This window comes from Ips typographus, linkage group LG8 (assembly GCF_016097725.1).
Source record: "Ips typographus isolate SLU linkage group LG8, UJ_Ityp_2.0, whole genome shotgun sequence".
Classification (NCBI taxonomy): domain Eukaryota; kingdom Metazoa; phylum Arthropoda; class Insecta; order Coleoptera; family Curculionidae; genus Ips; species Ips typographus.
The window spans coordinates 1,960,911-1,983,388 of record NC_138429.1 but is presented as its reverse complement, the minus strand read 5'-3'; the positions used below and the strand labels follow the sequence as shown (position 1 = coordinate 1,983,388).

At 35.6% G+C, this 22,478-nt stretch overlaps 1 protein-coding gene across 4 annotated transcripts in view; it reads right to left on the bottom strand.

Annotated features, from left to right (window-relative positions):
* Positions 1-1,202: 1,202 nt before the first annotated feature.
* The window catches only part of Imp (IGF-II mRNA-binding protein), a 31,989-nt gene continuing 10,713 nt past the window's right edge, over positions 1,203-22,478 (bottom strand). For 2 of the 4 annotated variants that reach the window (XM_081984510.1, XM_081984512.1), the window contains 8 exons: positions 12,117-12,287; positions 9,706-9,877; positions 9,448-9,650; positions 9,106-9,386; positions 8,829-9,019; positions 6,257-6,391; positions 5,950-6,195; positions 1,203-5,893 (listed from right to left, as the gene is read on the bottom strand). In XM_081984510.1, the coding sequence (XP_081840636.1) occupies positions 5,753-5,893; positions 5,950-6,195; positions 6,257-6,391; positions 8,829-9,019; positions 9,106-9,386; positions 9,448-9,650; positions 9,706-9,877; positions 12,117-12,287 (1,540 nt within the window). In that variant the 3' untranslated portion in view covers positions 1,203-5,752. Of the gene's footprint in view, positions 5,894-5,949; positions 6,196-6,256; positions 6,392-8,828; positions 9,020-9,105; positions 9,387-9,447; positions 9,651-9,705; positions 9,878-12,116; positions 12,288-19,108; positions 19,398-22,478 lie in introns of those variants that run through there. The other 2 variants (XM_081984513.1, XM_081984511.1) reach the window with 2 other exon arrangements.

The following is a 22,478-nucleotide window of genomic DNA, read 5'->3' as shown; positions in this document are numbered from 1 at the left end:
AAAATGTAAAAATAGTTTTTTAAGTCTGCTATGTCAAAAACTTGGTGTAGATAACCCTAAAACGCGATTTTCCAAGCTGAAAGCAGTTTTGAAGCCCTAAAATTAGTCCAGAGTTCTAAGAAAATGAAAAGCAAAGTAAAAAAACTTGAAAAGTTAGTCTTCAAGTCAATTTTCATGAATCTAATGTCAATATCCTGTATTTATGACTAAAATATTGAAATGTATTTTCAAATTAGGAAAATTTACTTCAAATGCAAATTTTAAGCTTTTGATGTCACTTTTTGGTGTCCAAGTCAATTGAAATGTTGTTGAAATGTATGAATTTGTAGTCAAAAATTCTAGATAAAGTAGTTTTTCATGGCTACAATTCAATTTTCACTACTAAAGTTTTTCAACTTATCTGAAAACTATAGCGACTGATTACAAAGACAGTTTTAAGCCTTTCAAGTCAATTTTCACAGTTTCCAAGTCAATTGTCAAGGCTAAAGTCTTTCAATTTGTCTGAAAACTGTGAAAACTGGTTACAAAGACAATTTTTAAGCCTCTCAAGTCAATTTTCACCGTTTCAAAGTAAATTTACTGGTTAATAAGTCAATTTTCAAAACTAAAGCCTTTCAATTTGTCTGGAAACTATGAAAACTGGCTACAAAGACATTTTTTAAGCTTCTTAGGTCAATTTTCACCGTTTTTAAGACAATTCTTAAGTTGGGTTGGGTTGGTTTTGAGTCTTTGAACGTAATAACTCAATTATCTCGTAAACAAAGTTTCAAATCAGAATTTTATAAAAGATACTTATTTTGTTAAATTGAACAAGTAAAGTAAAAAAAATTGAAATTTTTGAAAAATAAGGATAAGGCAGAAAAATTAACACACAGAGACAGTTTCGACAAACGTCATTAACATCACCTAATGAGTATTAATTTAATATGTATTTGTTCCAAATTTGATTAAAATTGCTCCAGTGGTCTGACAGTTATGACAAGGAACCGATTTTTAAAACTGAACTTTTATGGACTGTATTTTCCTTGAGAAGCATTTTTCATGAAAATGACATAATGTATGTTAACTTATTTTTTGATGGGCTATCGAATGGTGAATTATTGACATTTAAAACTGGACCACCCTGTATATCTATAATGTTTCTTACGGTTTTTAAACCAGAAATGCAAATACCAAGTTGTTTTTAAAGTAAAAGACAAAAATAAGGGAACACTATTTATTTTAACTTAGAAATGAATCGAGTTTGAACAAAAAGGTTACCCAAAATATATGAATCGTATGCCATCATTATGAAATACAGTAATAATTCACCAGAAATATATAAATGAACTGGAAAAAAAAAACACCTTTAAATACACATCATTAATTTACCCTACCCATCATCATCTACACATACCAACAGCAGCGGTTCAACAAGAAGTCCAGACAATCAATTGCCTGTCCCCGACAAAACTCTTAAAACGTTTTATTATTTTAAAATAGCCTTTACTCGTGTGTAAAAGTGACCTGAGTAAATTCCTGAGATAATCATGCGTTTTGTAGATGTTGATGTAACTTGCCCTATTAATTAATTAATAACTTTCGCGCAACCAGACTTTCTCGAAAACGGAGTTGAAACAGGCGAATTCTTTAACTTATTTACGATTAGGAACGAAGCGGTTTTATCAAGCGCGCCCTCCATAAATGCTTTACCTACTAAATAAACTTTTCTTTTTGTATAAATAAATATTGTTCGTTGTCCACCAACAATACCCGGTCCAAAACCTTGATAAAACCGCCTTTAGTACAACCTTTGGTCAGTTCCGTGAACAATGGCACACTACATTAAATATCGATACTATTATTACCTAGTGTAAGAACGGAAAATATTTAGTAGTATGTATGGTAGATAGATATACAAATAGCATTCACCAGATTCTTAACTTATGATAGATACCCAAGTAAAACATGAACAACAAAACTATGTTTTTATAGAAATATTATATAATTACTGAGGTAGTTTATATCTTAGACCGCCGGATAGTTTGTTTTTTACAATACTCTGCGGTATATTATGTGGATCAGTCCAAAAAAAAAAAAAAAAAACGCGCTATGTGGCGTTGTGATCGCTCAGGTTAACTTAGACAATACAACTTTCTGGCAATAACAAAAATGTAGTGCCCTGCGACCTATCATATAATAGGATGATACTACCCGGGTCTAAGCGTTACTAAATCTACAGTGGGCTGGTTTGCACGATCAGTCTCCTTCCAGCTTATGGTGGATTCAAATTACAGTTAAAACTATAGTAGTAGTAGTAGTAGTAGTATAGGTATAGTGAAATCCAAGACATTTAACTGATTCGTCTAGTGATAAACAACTAAAATTTACGGACGTGCTACGATATACGAATGTTTTGTTACTGCTGTCAAAACTGGATTATATTTTGAAGTTATTTGTCAGTTTGTGATTGCTCAAAAAAAGCAGCAAGTTGAAAGCTGCTTTTTTGACCAATTACTACTTTGCATAGCTCCATAATAACAAAAGATAATCCAGTCTAATCTATTTAACAACAATTGTGTGTAGACATGGTCTAAACAAGGAAAAATAGTGACAAACCTCTAGTCTATTCGTCATTTGGTTTACAGTGAAAAAACGCTTCACACACACGTGATTGAAAATTGAACTGAACCTACAAAATTCCTAATATTTGTTTAGTTTTATCATCAAAGACGAGTAAAATTGACCTAACTGGGTTTTGTATAAACATGAAACGTTTGTCCCTTTTCTGCGGTAAATCTGTGCAACAGAGAAAAGGAAACGGATCGTCCGGTATAATAAACAGCTACTCACAAAAAAAGTCAGTGAAAACTACAAAACGAACAAAAAAAAAACTAAAAAAAGTCAATATTACCCGTAAACAGGTTTCGTTTAGGCACTGTTATACCCATATAACAAACATTCATTGTGTACAGATGCTTTTTTGTGCATCTACTAATCTATTACGTGGTCGAGGGACAAAAAGGGTTATTGATAACATAAAAACTTCCTTCATACGACTTAATCAACCTGGTTGGACTGATTAGTACTTGTGAGAATGGATCCAAGCTTTCCAAAAATTGTAAATGAGCCAGAATTAGCCACTTAAGGGGTGGTCAAATTCAATCAAGTGACAAAAACAGATTTGATTTTTGTTTTTCGATGGGTTGCTGCGCTGTGGAGGCTACCCGTATATACGTAACTTTTGGGGGGTCTGGGACGAAAAGTCTACCGGAAAATTCTTACACTGTTTTGAGTGAAAATTTCCCGGTAACTTTCGTCTTTTTGAGATTTTGCAGCGGCCAGAAAATACGGTTCGACTTTTTTTTGACATCGTGTGAAATAAATGGATCAAGTAGTTTAAATTTAGGGCCGGTATTTTGAAATCATTGTGTTTAAGTTTGAAAGAAATTCGATTAAAATTTAGGAAATTATTTTTCAGAAAAATGCTTGAATGTGTGTTGATTTTTAAATGGGCAATTTTTGAGAAAAACAGTAGTTTTTATGTTGTTTAAACGTTTTCGAGATGTCGACGGTGGAAAAATACATTTTTTACACCTTGATGAGATTGAGAGAAGTGTCAAAAATGTTTTTCCTAAAAAAATGTACAGGGTGTAGACATTATCGAATTTAAAACACTCTGTACCCCTACCAACTCTACAACAGGATTTTGTTCTATCTCAATCTGCGTAAAAATGTATTTTTTTAACCTTTATTTGCTCGAAAACAACTAAACATTGACATAAAGTATGCTAAATGAAAAATACGCATAACTTTACATACAATATATTTGAAAATGTTGAGGTCGTTCGATCAGTTTGGGTATCGTTTCCATTATCGAAGAAATCAATGAATTTTCGGTATTTTTCACCACATGATCGATTAAAAGCTTGATTTCCTTTAGAAAGACTTTACACTCCAAGTGAAGTGGTAGTTTGAGGGGCTCTAATTTTTCTGATGGTTTTTGTGGAGACGTAAACCCGAATTCTGGCGTCTTCTGTTCAGATTTCGGTGGTTGTCCTCTTTTGGTGTTAATTCTCTTCAGAAGCTTTTTGGAATTTGAATCGTTGGGTATGAGGAGGCCGCTACGGCGTTTTTGTACTCTTAGAAGAGTTCAAAATCGTCAAAGCAGCCCCGTCACATCCAAAAGAAACTCGCAAGGATGTTCGTCCAACAGCAGTACTCCAGCTCCCGAAGAGGATGAACATCAAAAGATGCTACGCCATTCAATAAAAAAATAAGAAAATATGTGTCCAAGAATTTTTCTGCAAGATACATCCTTGGTTTTGAATCGAATTTATTGGACACACTGTATGTGATAGATATAATACCCAAACTGCTTATTTAAAAAACTTTAAATGTGGTCGAAACGTATGGTACACAATGTTCGAAATACCAGCCCTAGGTAAAATTTTTTAGTTTGTACGAAAAAAACAAGCAAAAATCCAAGTTCCAAGTGCGTGTTCTGTGAGTGAGTGTCGAATATGAAATCCCGAATGTACCCTTGGGTTCGAAATGTTTTTCAGTTTCCTTTTTTTTCCTGCGGAAATAAATACATGTACCCTTTTTTAGATTTCAACAATTTTCATTTTTCTCTCTAAATAAATAACGCGCTCTTCTGGTAACATTCTTTTCTTGCACTTTGGCACACTTCATAAACCTTTACAAATTATAATAATTTAAAAAATTTTTATACATAAAAAATCTAATAAATATATCCATTTTTTTCACGATTTTTTTTTCTAAAAAAATAGCGACCCCGCTATACTTTTAATAACACGTGTTTTTTTTTTCACCTAATAACAAAAAATATCCTCCCCAACAAACAATTTTTTTTATCAAAAATATTAAATTTTACATCTTGTTCCAGCCCAGTATACTTAAATTGTATTAAATAGGCCGGAATCGCACGGGCCCTTTGGTTTAAGGGTCCGATCCCTCTCGATTTTCATCTGTTTTTTTTTTTGTACTATCGTGGGCTGAACCTTGACACAAGGCCCGCCCGGCAAGGTGGCGCCACCTTGCAGTCCTATCTGGTAAGTCGTTTTCGCAACAAAATACTTAGATTAGTCCACAGACTAAAGACAATGATTTTTTTTAACTCGCAACATAAACCTGGATTTCGGGAGAAACATTGTACGTTGCGGGATAAAAAAAACTCACTGTATGGCAGCGAATGGATCCAGGTTGCTCCGGGAATAAAATGAATAATTTAAGGAGCAACCGCGATCCGTGCAGCACCGAATCAACCAAAAAATAGGAATTGATTTAACAATCACCTAACAATAAAATTAACGTAATAAAATGTCTTACAAAGAGATGCATTCACGCCGTTTTCCTGGATGTCTTTTTTTTTTTTTGTAAGAATAACACACTGCTCCACGACAACTGTTGGCTCCATGCAATATTCAATTTGGACACAAAATGAAGCATATTAAAAGTCACATTCTGTTGATGCAACTTGTGTCCAAATTCGGTGTCAATTATAACGGAAATTTCCTGATATTTTGTGGGTTTTGATTTACTGAGGTAGATTGTAAACATTTGTAGGCACGGAGCTCGGACATACCCGCACTTGTCACTTAAACCACTAACTCGATGTCCGACGGTAAATGTCCCAGTGTGATTAGAAAAAAAACCTCGTGACGTGTCCTATCCTATCCGATATATTATAGTATAAGGTATGCGAGACTTGTGCGCGTGCGCGAGGCAGTGAACGTTGTTTGGCCGAGGTTTATTGTTGTTCGGTGGCGCCGCCCTCGGGTTGTTGTTGCGGCTGTGATTGACCGCCCTCTTTTGGTTGACGCGGTGGACGTCTGCCAACGGGTGGCGCTGTCGATTGTAGAACCATAGCGCGAATTCGACGTTGAGCGGACTGTTGAGCAAATTGATTGTTTCATTTAGAGAGAACTTTAATTTTTCTATACTCACTTGTACACTGAAAAAGGGGCCGATAATATGCACGGTAGTTTCGTCTTCTTGTGGAGTGGCGCCCTGTTCGGGCAGTTTGATTACGCTGCCAGTAACGCGCTGCATCTCCCGCACGTTTTGACCGCCTTTGCCGATGATACGACCCACCTGCGCACTGGGCACCAGGATTTCCACGGTCAAACGCACGTCATCGGCGCCGGACACAAAACCTTCTTCACGCATTTTTTCGAATATCAGATACTGGGCCTGAAATTACCACAACATGTTAGGGAAAAAGCTTCAAGTATCGCTAGTTCCGAGGACTTACTTTCCATTGAGCTTCCGGTGTACCCACCACAGTCACTCGTCTCTCATTGGCTGCCTCTTGGGGCTTTGATTCGTCCAACGGCGCAATTTTAACCGAGGCGCCCGAAAATCGAATTATATTCCGGATATGAGAACCCTAAAACATACACAAATTAGTTAAAACACGGTGTACAAGAAGAAGAAGAAAATCCAAAATTGAAGAATGTTATTTTTGTTTTTAAGTGTGCCATCTAATGTTAGATTAGTGTTTGTTTACATTTTCAGTTGTATTTGCAGAAATCTGAGTGGCTTATTCTGTTTTACCTATATTGTGTATACAGGTGTGGTAAAACTATAACCATGTACTGTTCTCGCGGACTGAGTTTACCCGTGCGTCATCCCTCTGTGATTTAGAAGTAGACATGCATTATTGACTTCATCCTTCTTAGCCGCTTTCCAGCCGACCATTTTATGCACATTAACGAGCATATGTGCACCAAACTTTTTCCGATGTGCGTTCCCAGTTCGCATTTTTAGACGTGAGCTTGGTACGCAAACGCCTTCCCCCCTTTCCCCTGGTGCACCACCCGCAATATTTGGGCTTCAAGCACAAGTCATTGTTGTTTGAGGTTAAACACGAAATAATTGTTTTGGTTTCTGCACTTCTGAGTTAAAACATTAAATAATATGGATTGTGGTAATTTGGAAAGTGAGGTGATCCTGCAATTGGAAGACACAGAAGGCAAATTGCACAACTGCAGTATGCCAATAGCCGATTATAATCAGAATATCGCAGGAGGTTAGTTAAAAACACTTTAATTTTTTTAATTCTCAACTTTTCTTCATCCATAGTTGAATCTTAAAAATCTACCTTAACATCTGTAAATAATTTCACTTAAACTTAAAAAAACAGCACTGAAAATTTGTAGTTAATTTAAAAAGTTTAACGACAAAAGTGACACTGGCACGAATCCTTGACGCAAAACCGCAAAAAGACAGTTCCAGGCTGCGAGTTCCTGTTTCGAGAATTTGCGCTTCATGCGTGGGGTTTGGCGCTTTGACGAAATGTCGGCTGGAAAGCGGCTCTTGTCTATTGTTCACTTTCAGAAAGAGTAAATATCTAAGTGAATGTCTTTCAAAAAAAAAACATTTACAGTCATTGTCAGTTTGAAAACCATCGAAATTTATTTGATTTGTTTACTATTCATTCTTTTCCGTTTCTTTGTGTTGTTAATCATTTATAAAGTTTTCTATTTACCACACTACCACAGTTCTTTTAAGAGCTATTGTTTCTACGCTTTTAACATTCTGTAAGTACTTTCATAATATTATTATTAATATTTTTATTTTTTTTATGTCGGCTGTCACGATCTAACCAAAATTGGCACAATTACTAACCTGTTTTGAAAAAAAAGTGGGAGTGTCTATTATGGTTTTTATTTAGCCATTTGGTTTTTCCTAAATTCGGAATTACTTACTATTACAGTATTTTTTTAGAAAATGCCTGGAAAAATTCTCTACAGACAAGCCCAGCGGTTAATTCTTAACCTTTGTGAATATTTTGAATTGGAAAAAACCAATGGAGGACCTTTAGAAGCTTTATCATCTGTTCAGGAAGAAAATAAGAAATTTTAAGACCTTACATATTCTTACTGATGTAATTTTTTTGATACTAGAAGGTTGCAGCTGCTTTGAAAATTTCCCGCAAAACTGTTTATTCGATTCGGGAAAAGCAAGCAAGTAATCTTATGATTTCCTCACCTAGAAAACGTAAATCGAGACGTTATCGATGGGGAAAGACCACTGATTTATCTGAAAGCATTAAAATTGATGTTTGAAATACATTATATGATATGTACAACGATAGTATGTTAATAATAGTAAGATATATCTACTTTTGTAAGAAACATCTATTAACATTTCATTGTTTCCAGAGACTGAGATTTTTTGGCTGCATTATAGATTTTTCATAAAAATTTCTTCAAACATATTAATAATAAAGTCATAGAAAAAATAAAATAAGCGTCTAAAATGTTTTCCAGCGGATTTAAAATAAAATAAGTGGATTGCAACCTGAAAATGAAATATGAGATACTACAGCATCACTCAGAATGTCTTATTGAATTTTTTAATTTGTTGTATTTATTTTAGAGAAACATGTAACCATCCAGAACCTAAATCAGGATCTTAAAGTCAAAGAAATACTACATATTGGTGATACATCTCTGCGAATTTTGGTAAATAAATTAGGTTTCAAATTTAGACGGAATTCTATGATCCAAACCGAGACTTCCCATGAATAAAAAATGTTATTTCGGTCAAGATATTTTTGATTTGCTTTGGTATAAGGTTGTTTTAGTGCAAAGATCTCTACTTTCTGACTAACAATATACGCAAAATTTTAAACGTGAGCTTTAGACACGCCCTTTTCTATAATATGAACACAACAGGTTTGTTGACGAAAACTTGATTTGATTCAAATGATTATAAATGACGTAGCCTTCGTGACGCACGGGTAAACACACTCCGCGAGAACAGTATGTATGACCTGACCAATCACAAACAGTTTTGTGATTTACGCAATTTTTACATACTTTTGTTCCTATAATAGCACCGACAGCATTGTTAGGAATGTACAGGTAAGTTGACTCCTGGACTTCGCCCCCTTGAGATTGCGTGGGCCCCGTGGTGGAGTACATGTTGGCGTAAGAACTCTGACCGGCGTACAACCCCCTGGAACCGTATCCAATACCTGCCGTTGCCATCATAGCCATCGGATGTAATCCTGCAAAAAAAGTTTCTTAAAATTCCAGGTATGCAATTTGTAGACGGGCAAACTTAAAATAGTAGAAAACGACAAAATGTTCGTACCCTCACCTGGAAACATCATGGTTTGTGGCGCCATCGCTTGCAAATCATTCTCGTAGCTCTGTCTCAATTTGGCGCTGATCTGAGCCTCCGCTCTGCTCATATTATCGATAGTACCCTTAACAGTGATAATCCGCTCCAAGTTGAACGAACTAATGTCATTAATACTAGATACTGTAATTTTCGTATCCGTTTCTTGCATAATACGTTTGATGGTGTTGCCCCCCTTGCCAATTATTCGTCCGATCAAATTGTTGTGAGCTAGTATTTTTAAACATATTTCGCTGGAAAAACAATCGTCGATAAGCAACTTGAACTGTCAAAGCAAACCGAATGGTTGCATACCCTTTATTCGTGTTGTTAGCTTCTTGCTGCATCACTTCCAGAATTTTCTTGCACGCATTGGTACAATTTTCTGGGTTGCCATAGATGGTGATGGCTTTTTCCAACGATCCGACGTTATCTTTTCGATGCACGTCCACCCGCGCTCTGGTTTGTTGTGTTATTTGTCTAATTGTCGAACCCTGTCTTCCGATAATAGCTCCTACCTACGGGTAGTACATTTTTCAATTCACACCGCAAAACCAAACAGACCAAACTTACCATATCACTTTGTACAAGGATCCTCAGAGGAAAGTCGGCTTGTCGAGTCTGACCGGGCAGACCAATGAACGGGGCCCCCGCTCGGGGACCCCTTCTTCCCCGTTTTTCACCGGCTAATTCCACTTTTAGCGACTTTCCTTCCAGTTCCACTCCATTCAGTTCGGAAACAGCCCTGGAACGAAAAAAATTGTACTTGTCAAAAGTAACAGTGACATTTGTAGTCAAATCAAGTACAGGTCCAGATCGACAACAAAGGCCGCATTCGTTTTCAAGCTCCATGGATCGAGCAGAGCGTTTTTGACGTCACAATTGTCAAATTAGGTAATTGTGACGTCAAAAACACTCCATGGCGAGAAGAAACCATCAATGAAACAATAATTCAATTGAATAGAGAATTAATAAATCTTGAATGACGACTCGTTATCACTTTTTAAGCAAAGACACAAATAACACCGAAATCTCATTCAGTTTGCGTACATGCGCTTATTTACATTATGCATATCTGTCGGTTGTTGTGGGTTTGCATCGGCAACAATTTGTACATTATCCAGCCTTCCGGTGTTATTGAACTTATACTTCTTCACTGTTGATGTATATTAACATGTACGTGTTGCTTTTCCAAATCCACATGTGCAGCATCACATCAAACAAGCTGCATTTTTTGACCATCACAAAAAAAGACTTGACAGAGATGATTTGGAATTAACGAGGTTCGTTTGTAATAATATGAAAAAAACCGCAATTTGTGTAACATGCAGGAACGGTACCACCGACGGTACAGTTATAAATAATTATACTGATTTAGACGAACTGACGATGGGACAAGCAGTACCTAACCGGGTGCTAAAAAGGGCCCGTGCGACCGCCAATCGAACATATGTCAGCCAAGAAACAAGAGGAAAAAACGAAAAAAACCCAAGTTGGGCACAAGCCTTTTACGAAACACCTGCCCGACGGTATTTCGGCAATTATTCAAGCCGGTATGGAATTATTATTTGTCGATTACGATCCACGTTTGATATAACCGTAATGGGGGCCTTTTTACTATTTTCCTGTTGTGAATTTTCTTTTACAAAGTTCGAATCAAAAAAAAACTCAAAGCACGTGCCAATGATTTTAGGGTCACAAAGTGTTTCAGGGTTGCTTTTTCCTTTCCTTCAACGTGATAAGTAACGTTTCGATTTTCTGGAAACCTTCATCAGCTTTTTAGTTTTTTGTTATGCGATTGTTTAAAATTATTTTTTTCCTGGGTACGATGATATATCAAATGTTACAAAAAAATAACAAATATTTTAATTTTTACATAGAGTGCCTTGAACATTGATTACATCTGACAGTTGGTCACACGATCATTGTATTGCAAATGGCGAGAATAACACGTGGTCTAGTGCCCTCTATACTAGAAAGCCTAAAATATCACTTTTAAGGCGGTGTTGACACAAACGTATGCAGATGCAGTAAGAAATATGTTTTTTTTAAATTGTTTCGTGTAGTTGATTGCAAGTTGTGAGTGAAAAATCAAAAAAAGGTTCATTCCTGATCTAGATATGTATAGATAGAGCTTTTTTATACGCAATCAAATCCAGCCTAAACAAATTGGTTAGAACATTTGTCCTGGAAAGTACAACACACAGCAAACTAGTTTAAACACTGTTCAATGTAAGAAAATCTGTAAGTTCTTGAAACTAGGTAAGCAAAACTGGTAAATGGTTCTTATGTTATTACCAAGAACATTCATTCAAAATTATTTTTGTTGCTCTCACAATGAAGGATGCTTTAAAATGTAACTCACATACCTGTGCATGTAACAAGTACCTAATAAGTTTACTGTACTAGAAAGTACTTACCATTGGGTATAGTGTTGGAGTAAAATCCAAGTGTTTAACCACTGTTGAGTTAGATCCGGTTTTTTGTAAAGTAAAAAACTGACAGGGTTGGGCTTTTTCCTGAATTGCTGTTAAAATGTGGCTTGAAAAACTTATAAACGGCAGCAAACAAAACACAAGTTTTGATTTTAAACCGTAAAAATTCATTTAATCCTCAAATAACTCAATTTCCACAATACAAACAAACGCAAACTGTCACCACGATTTCCGCCATATTGGAATTTTTGGCCGCATTCGTTTTCCAGCTCCATGGAGGGAGCAGAGCGTTTTTGACGTCACAATGACGTAATTTGACAGTTGGTTAAATAATGCTTTTGCTAAATTACGTCATCGTGACGTCAAGAGCTTGAAAACAAATGAGGCCCTAGGCTTTCTAGTATAGTAGGCGGTGGCTGAATTATATCATTTAGTTAGAACCAAATGTCAAACTTGAAATTCCCGTCAAGTCTGTCAATCTGGCGCAGACGGATTAATAAAAAACTATCTACCGCACATAATCTACGTTATTGTAAAAATATTACTTACTGTTGAGCTTGATCACTAGTTTCGTAAGTGATTTGCACGACCTGTGTGGTAGGATCTTTGGATGTGAGTTTATCACAGTGGATGACTTGTCCATGCTGAACCAGCAGATGTTCGATGTCTTCAAACTTTATTTGTGGACCCAAGTTTGATATTATAATTTTCGTCGCTTGGCTGAAACAAACCAGAAAAATTGCCTTTTAATAATTCATTCCCCCTCTGCAAATTTCAGATTCGCAATGCTAATCCACCGTTATATCGTGCTCATTACCGGACAAATAAAAAAAACCTTCAAATCACCTGTTGCGTTGCATTACGGATAATGCATAATGAAAAGGGGTGCGAAAGTGCACCTTGCCCTCGGGATGCATTTCCGTGCCGTCCTTTAAATGTCACACCCAGAGAAATCAGTGTGGACAATTGAAAAGCGTAAAATTTATGCATCAGGACCGTAGCCGGCTTTTACCACCCGGAGGGGGGTAAAGAGTACAATACAGCATTTCCTAGTTAGTAGCCAACTTTGCGGTGATCAAGCATATCTCCTTACTAGTTTATATTGCACGATATGTCAGCGGATTTATTTATAACTGTTCCAAGTGTAATTTAATTACGTCACCACAAGATTATGGTTGCCTATCAGAAGTGAAGGGAAAACTCGTTGATTGTAGGCAACTTCCACAACAAAATCGTATCATGGTTGTGGGTTAAGTTAAAATGACAAAATAAACCCTTCAGAAGCTTGTTTAATGGTAGTATCGTTTATATGATAGTATGGAAAGCTTGTGGCAACTTACTTACTTACTTACTTTTACCCAAATTTACCTACACTCGTCCTCAACTTCTTGAAACTTTATTCAACATACAACAGTAAAAATTACTCCAAATTCTATAGTTGGAGATATTCAGTGCGAACAAACCTAATGTGTTCTATGCTTGTTGCGTGGAAGAAAAAGGAATGGAAGGTGGCGTAACAAAATGTACGCCACTGAATCAACTCTCCCCTATCAAACTGGTGCGGTAAAAAAGGGCCGAAAAAATTCTGGTTCGCCGTCATTCAAAGTTCATTGGGTACGAATATTCCGCTCTACAGGCATACGAAATCGAGTTATTAGTTTGGCGCGCTCCTTTTTGTATTGCCCACCCGATTTGCATGCGAAGTGATGTATACGCGTTTGATGGCACTTAAAGGTCAACAAAGTGCTCGTGTGTGTTGACTTTCAACTCTGCATTTCGTGCATTTCCCAGAGCGTTTCGGTCTTGTGGCGGAAAGCCGGTAATTAACCAGCGTCAGCAAGAAAAACGAGAGCGAGACGGCGTCGTTAACAGAAATAGTATCTTTTAGACCGCCAAAACAAAAAAATGAAAAAGTGGTGACTCTGTTTATGTCTGAGCCGCCAGTCTATTTTCGATTCCGGTCTAATTTACGATTTACCACCCTTTTTCCCACTTTAGTGCTATAAGTAGTTCACGTGATAGTGGGATGAGCCGAACGGCCTTATCAGGCAAATGAACTAGATAAGAGACAGGAAACCGCGAAGGACGGGGTTCTATGTGCCCGCATATGTAAACCGTTGTCAATGACAGAGAGATAAACTAATTTCACGCTACAAAGTGTCTTATTGTTCTGTGACATTTGTGAAATACACGTCAAAACAGTCAAAGGATGCTTTGGCACTCTTCTTCTTCTTCTGCTGCATGTCCATTTATGGATGTTTGCAATCACGTTCTTGCACTGTCCACTGCCTAACGTTGCGAAGCCATGACATCTTTATCCTGCCGATTCCTCTCTTTTCTTCCCCTCAATTATCAATTGCAGGAATTGGTACCTCTCGTTTAATGGTGTCTAACAGTTCGCGGTCTTTATTGATCAAGACCTCATCGTTGGTTCTTCATGCTTTCCATGGAATCCTCAGTACACGCCTATAGACCCACATCTGGAATGCTTCCAGCTTGTTCATAGTGGTCACCTTCAGTGTCCATCCCTCCATGCCATAAAGCAACACTGTCCAGAGATAGCATTTGACAAATCTAGTTCTCAAACCAAGATCGAAATCCGTATTGGTGAGCACTTTTTTTGAATTTCATGAACGCACTGCGGACATTTTCAATCCGGCATCTGATTCCCAGTTTTCACCCAGCCACGTTCCTAGATATTTCAATTTATTTACTCGTTCTATTGGTTGATTCTCATATCTTGAAATTATTGTGGCTTTCGAGTAATTATCATGAATTTAGTCTTCTTGGTGTTGATATTGAGACCCATGTTCTTACTGCATTCCCCGACAGTCCCAAGCATATCCTCCATGTTATCTGCAATTAGAACTGTGTCGTCCGCATAACGAATATTGTTGGCCCATTTGGCGCTCACATAGAGTCAATGTAGGTACAGGGTGGTCCAATTTTAAGTGTCAATAATTCACCATTTGATAGCCAATCAAAAAATAAGTTGACTTGCATTGTGTCATTTTTCTGAAAAACGTTTCCTAAGGAAGATACAGTCCTCCAAATTTCAATTTAAAAAATCGTTTTTTAAAACTGAACATTCAAGACTTGTGAAAGTCCAAATTTGTCCTGAGTAGTCTAAAAACGTGCTTTTTACTATTAGGAATGGTCTTATGATTCGCTTTCTCAGACTTCCATCCTGGTTGAGTGTCTAAAACTGGCATTCAAGAACTAAAAAAAGTCCGGAAATCAAGACAAAGATTGTATTGTGCATGAAACTCATTTTTTACTACTAAAAATAATATAAAAGTTGACTTTTAATGCTAGAACTGACTTTACTAGGACTAAAGAGAGTCCAAAAGTATATTTTCAAGACTTTAATTGGTGTACAACTCAATTTTCTTCAACTTTCAACAAGTCAAGAAGTAAATTAAATTTTCGGACTATTTTATTTCTAAAAATTAGTTCTCAAGACTATTATTGTAGCATTTGGTACCAAAATTTTTTACTTTTACTACTGAAGAAACTTGACTTTTGGAAATAGTCTTAAACTCGATTTTTCAGTCTTAAAAAGCATTAAAAACAGTCTTAGAGATGCTACAATTTATTGCACCTATGAGTGTAGAAGTCAATTTAATAGTGAAGAAGCTTGAAATAACATTTTCAAGATTATGGTCAGTGGACAAACTAGCTTTTAGGCCTGATAAGTCAAAAACTTTGTAAAGATAGTCTTGAAACTCGATTTGAGGCACTGAAAACAGCCTTAAAACACTAAAAACAGTCTAGTTTATTAAGAAATACCCGAATTTTTAGCACTGAGGTGTCTAAAAGTCGATTTAATAGTGACAAAGCTTGGAATGCTATTTTAAATCTATGAAGAATGTAAAAATTGTTTTTTAAGTTTGCTATGTCGATAACTAGGTGAAGATAGTCTTGAAACTCGATTTTCCAAGCTGAAAGCAGTTTTGAAGCATTAAAAATAGTCCAGAATTTGAAGAAAATGAAACGCAAAGTAAAAAGCACGAAAAGTTCGTTTTCAAGACAATTTTCATGAATCTAATGTTAATGTCCTGCATCTAAGACTATTTTCAAGACTAAAATATTGAAATTTGTCTTCAAATTATGAAAACTTACTTCAAATGCAAATTTTAAGCTTCTGATGTCACTTTTCATTAGTTCAGTCACATTTCGGGGTTCAACTCAATTTTTAAGGTTTAAATGTATGAATCTGTTGTAACAAATTCTTGAAAAAGTAGTTTTTATGTCTACAAGTCAATTTTCAGTATTAAAGTCTCTCGATTTGCATGAAAACTGGTTACAAACACAATTTTTAAGCTTCTGAAATGTTTATCTTTTCTAATTCAATTTTCAAAACTAAAGTCTTTTAGTTTGTCTGGAAACTATGAAAACTGGCTACAATAATATTTTTTAAACTTCTTAAGTGAATTTTCCGTTTCCAAGACAATTTTTAAGTTGGGTTGGGTTAGTTTTGGGTCTTTGACCGTAATAACGTGTAATAAAGTGCTTGTTCCAAATTTGATCAATATTGCTCCAACGCAACGGTTTGACAGTTATGACAAAAAAAAAACGATTTTTTAAACAGAAATTTGAAGGGCTGTTTTTTCCTTAGGAAGCACTTTTCAGGAAAATGACATAATGAATGTCAACTTATTTTTTAATTGGCTACGGATTGGTGAATTATTGACATTTAAAACTGGACCACCCTGTAGAGGCAGAAGTGTTACATGATGTCACAGCAGATTTGTTACTGTTAATTTGACACTAGTCACGTGACACTCTGCGTAAATGGTATTCAAGTGTCACGTGACTGAACTGTCAAATACGTCGCAACTGGGAAAGTTTTGTTACATTTTAATCTAAGAGAGTGTGTTGAAACTTTTTGCTTAAATCGAGTCTGTAAAACTATACAAATCATTTATCGGTAAAAATGTCAACAACTGTATCAGGTATTAATGGGCCTTTATCACAACCAAAACTACTGATACAGTCACCGGGCTACACACGAGTTTGTTATTAGAAACGCCACTTTGTTTATTTATTTTTTCGGCTTAGCCTATACCGTACAAGTCCAAAGTGCGTCAGAGTCCCATAATCTAACCGATTAGGATGTTGATCTAGTTCAGATGCAACATACCGAGAAGCAATTAATTTATCGAGTAGTTTTCCCCAGTGATATTAGTTTGTGTATCACTAATATATATCATTTTGTAAATCACCCTGTATAGTAGTAATTAACCAGGAAACGTACAGTCATCCAATTAAGTACAGACTGAAATCCGATTCTGTACTTAGATGGCGCCAAACGACGATGATACCCGTTCACCATTATCGGCCTACTGTTTACAGATCAATAAGGAGCGATTTCGGTTCCGAAGGTCTGTAACCCATAAATTTGTTTATTATTAATTTTCAGTAGCTTTTAATGGCAAAATAAACACCGAGGTGGTCCCGTTTGCATCACGAATGACTCACCTCTATTACGTCTACATGCAGCACATGACCAAATAACGAACGAAAGCCATATTTGGACAAACCGCCAGTTACTGTTATGTTGATGATTTAAATATCCATCTACTTATATGTATAAACAAATCCTTATTATTACCACTCAATGAAACAAGCAATAATTCAATTTACTAGACATTTTTTGAGGTCAGTGCCATTTACGTTCATAACCATCTTTTCTGGTATTTTTGTGACTAGTCGATAGCGAGAGTAAATAGACGAACGACTTAGATAAAGTCTACAGTTATCTAAATGTCGTATATCTTCGGCGACAACTTTAGGCCTTATCGCTTCGTATATTACGACAGAAATGACTAATGTTAAGTGCGTCAATCTCAGTGATTGGTCAAAAAAACAGCTTTTTTGACCAATCACAAACTTCAAAGCTTCATAAGGTATACAGGTGTGGTATACGGACAGAGAAACGTAGATAATTGCATGCGCGGGACTAAGACAGAAAACGAAAAAAATATCAAGTAGGCCATATTTTTAGCGCGCTGTTGTCAACCGCCAAGCATCACTCAAATACCGTCGACAAAATAACTTGGCGTTTGGCAACAGCGCGCCGAAAATATGGCCTACTTGATATTTTTTTCGTTTTCTGTCTTAGTCCCGCGCATGCAATAATGTACGTTTCTCTGTCAGTTACGCGGTTTTGGATTTACCACACTTGTATACTTAAAACTACAGTACATTCAGAACAGAATATTGCAGTATGTACAAAAACCCCAACAAAGAGGAAACACGTGAGCAAAATTTGCATTCAAACAGGTCAATTACATCAAATGGCTGTAAAGCGTGTAAAATAGTTTGTACCCTCAATTACTAATACTACTTTAGCTTACTTGGCTACTTTAAATACAAAGAATGCCTGTTCAATTACCAGATTGATCTATTTAACAACAGAAAACCACGTGAATTCATTACAACTTCCCAAAATTCAGACTAAACTGTTTTAAAAAGTAGACATTTTCACTATAAACGATAGGGTGGTCAAAAGTAGATTTTACAGGTTTTAAAATGATATAATGAACCACTCTGTAATTATCAAAATAATCGAGATGGCTGTTAAAGTGTAACCTGTAAAATCCAGACTAAACTGTCTTTAAATTTAGTGCAAACCTAATGTATCTGTATCCTGCTCTATCAAATGTCATTGAAACAGTGTGGCAATACACTGGTTTTGCACTAAACATCAACCCTTCAGTTATTTGACATTTTTACTACAGACACTATACAGGGTGTTTCATATGTATATTCGCAGGACTTCAGGCTATGGTAGCTCGTCCAAAAGTATGAAAAAAGTCTCTATTAACTTTACCACGTTTTTCAATTTTCAAAAGTAGATTTTTCTCTCTTCTTCTGAGAGTACCTTTTTTTGGGTAGAACCATTGTTGGTTCAAATGTTCGTCTCAAAACGGTACTCTTCCCAATGCCGTAGAAGTTGAAAAAAAAACACCCACTACAAAAACTTATGACATTTCCAAAAAACTAATTGTTTTTTTGTCAATTTACACACCATATGTATCTCTAAAATTTTAGAGGGTAAGAGCTACCATATTCTGAAGTACTGAGCATATTTTATGAAACACCCTGTATAGTAGTGTGTAGGATGATTAAAATGATCTACTGAAACTAAACATAACTGAAAGCAGCTTCCAGTATGCTGCTCTTTTTGACCAATCACAAATTAGACCCACTGCACATGTTATATAAAATACTTCTTATTGACTTGGTCAAATAAAGCCGCCATTAATGCACTAGAACCCAAAAAGATACCACGGAACAGTATCTACTAAAGAAAGAGAGAGAGACAAACAACACAGTGGCAATGACCTGAAAATCAGCGAAAAAAACATTCTATGAATGGGCAACTCCAACGCTGGACTATGGACCTATAAAAGAGAATGTGGTACGTACGAGATTACGTGTCACTTCTAAAAGGCTTTTGATAAGTAAACAACATTCCATCTTTGTCTGTTCCGTTTAGCGATTAGCAGCGAGCGCTACATTTTAGGAGTACTTACGGAGCAAAGTTGGACATGGGCGGTACCTTTCCTAGACGCACTGAACAACACTAGAAACGGGGCAACCGTCACAGGAAAAACAAACAAAAAGAAAACGAAAAACACACAACGAACCGTACCGGCAAACGTTTCGAGTTTGACTGAGTAAAATACAGTGAATAGACTGAACCGAAATGAATGAACTTACGAGCGTCAGAGCGAGAGAGAATGTGCACAAACTAAACCGAAATTTGCACGCGGAGTGACAACGCGCAAACGCCCTTTAAAACTGCACTGGACTGTTCCACTTTTGGTACTATATTCTTCTCGTCTAAATTGATTTTGTTGTGTCTGTTTAATCTGACACGAGTGCATCGATACGAGATTGGTACCATTCGGGTTAATGACAGTATTAAACATAAATAATACAGGGTGTTACAAAAGTTGTAAAAGAGCATGGCAAAGCTGAAAAAGAGTTGATAAAACTTCTAATGGGGCGCCCTGTATATTTTCTGATTACTTGATAGGTCTGTTTTTCTGGTTTTTCAAAATCACAGTTGCCATGAATAACGTCATCACCTGTCAACTTTCAATTAAAAAATTATATAAGATTTTCAGGTCCAGTATTAAAGTCACAAAAAATAAAATTAAAAAAAATTACTTTTTTCAAAATATCTCAAAAACCAAACCAAATTTCGACGTTTTTTAAATGTCGTTTTGTTAAGACCATTATTACGCAACTTTTCTCCTATTTAAACAAATCTAATCTACAGGGTGGTCCCGTTTTAAATGTCAATAATTCACCAATCCATAGCCAATTAAAAAATAAGTTGACATTCATTATGTCATTTTCCTGAAAAGTGCTTCCTAAGGAAAATACAGTCCTTCAAATTTCTGTTTAAAAAATTGTTTTTTTTGTCATAACTGTCAGACCGTTGGAGCAATATTGATCAAATTTGGAACAAGCACTTTATTACACGTTATTACGGCCAAAGACCCAAAACTAACCCAACCCAACTTAAAAATTGTCTTGGAAACGAAAAATTCACTTAAAAAGTTTAAAAAATATTATTGTAGCCAGTTTTCATAGTTTCCAGACAAACTAAAAAACTTTAGTTTTGAAAATTCAATTAGAAAAGATACAAATTTCAGAAGCTTAAAAATTGTGTTTGTAACCAGTTTTCATGCAAATCGAGAGACTTTAATACTAAAAATTGACTTGTAGACATAAAAACTACTTTTTCAAGAATTTGTTATTACTACAAATTCATACATTTAAACCTTAAAAATTGACTTGAACCCCAAAATGTGACTGAACTAATGAAAAGCGACATCAGAAGCTTAAAATTTGAATTTGAAGTAAGTTTTCATAATTTGAAGACAAATTTCAATATTTTAGTCTTGAAAATAGTCTTAGATGCAGGACATTGACATTAGATTCATGAAAATTGTCTTGGAAACTAACTTTTCGTGCTTTTTACTTTGCTTTTCATTTTCTTCGAATTCTGGACTATTTTTAGTGCTTCAAAACTGCTTTCAGCTTGGAAAATCGAGTTTCAAGACTATCTTCACCAAGTTATTGACATAGCAAACTTAAAAAACAATTTTTACATTCTTCATAGACTTAAAATGGCATTCGAAGCTTTGTCACTATTAAATCGACTTCTAGACACCTCAGTGCTAAAAATTCGGATATTTCTTAATAAACTAGACTGTTTTTAGTATTTTAAGGCTGTTTCAGTGCCTCAAATCGAGTTTCAAGACTATCTTTACAAAGTTTTTGACTTATCAGGCCTAAAAGCTAGTTTGTCCACTGACCATAGTCTTGAAAATGTTATTTCAAGCTTCTTCACTATTAAATTGACTTCTACACTCATAGGTGCAATAAATTGTAGCATCTCTAAGAAATTCAGACTGTTTTTAGTGCTTTTTAAGACTGAAAAATCGAGTTTAAAACTATTTCCAAAAGTCAAGTTTCTTCAGTAATAAAAGTAAAAAATGTTGGTACCAAATGCTACAATAATACGTCTTGAGAACTAATTTTTACAAATAAAATAGTTCGAAAATTTAATTTATTTCTAGACTTGTTGTCCAGTCCAGAAAATTGAGTTGTACACCAATTAAAGTCTTGAAAATACACTTTTGGACTCTTTAGTCCTAGTAAAGTCAGTTCTAGCATTAAAAGTCAACTTTTATACTATTTTTAGTAGTAAAAAATGAGTTTCATGCACAATACAATCTTTGTCTTGATTTCCGGACTTTTTTTAGTTCTTGAATGCCAGTTTCAGACACTCAACCAGGATGGCAGTCTGAGAAAGCGAATCATAAGACCATTCCTAGTAGTAAAAAAGTTTTTAGACTATTCAGTACAAATTTGGACTTTCACAAGTCTTGGATGTTCAGTTTTAAACTATAAAACGATTTTTTTAAATTGAAATTTGGAGGACTGTATCTTCCTTAGGAAACCTTTTTCCGAAAAATGACATAATGCAAGTCAACTTATTTTTTGATTACCTATCAAATGGTGAATTATTGACACTTAAAACTGGACCACCCTGTATAACCGTTTTTAAGATTCCCATAGTTCATCCTTATTCTGGACACACTGTATACAAGCCATCATAAACACTTTGATAAATTCATAAACTCTTCGACTTGCTAATTTTAAATGAAACACCCTGTGTATTGTTTCTTTTTTTGGATTCTACGACAAAATACCTAACTGCGTTTCTGAGATATTTAGCTTGTTATGTGAAATTTGACATTTGCATTACCTAAAACAACTGTCATTTTTGCGTATCAGAAAACGTTTTTATCATCATAATTATTAAAATAATGAATTCACAAGAATTTGCTTTATAAATCAATCATCATAACCTATCAAAACACCAGTAATGAAAATTGTTTTGTAGACAGCAGACTTTGTGAAGAAATCATTTCTTAAAAAGTTCATTCAAGTTCATCAAGCATAAAGAAAAATTGTATTTTCCCAATAACAAGCCGTAAATTGGGCATATCAATTTTTTTCTTAAGATACAGTAAAAAATGTTGTTTTGGTTCTATCTGATCTGGGACAAACAGGGGCAGAAGAAGCTGACAATGTCATATTTCTGTCACATTCTGCATAATTTTTCTAATATCTAGCACGTAATTAATTGCGATAATTAGTGGAATAAGCGCAATGGCGTCCGCACCATAACGAACTTATTCTCCCACCGAATCAAAGTAGGGCGTCGTTGATTACCGCACATTATTGTATTATTCCCTGAATCCATTGGAAACTCCTCGGGAATGGGACATTTTACAAACGCAACCCCGGCCACGCAGCCACCATCGGGGAGAGAAACGTTATTGATTTTCGACCCCCGTTCCACACGCACACAACGCCCCA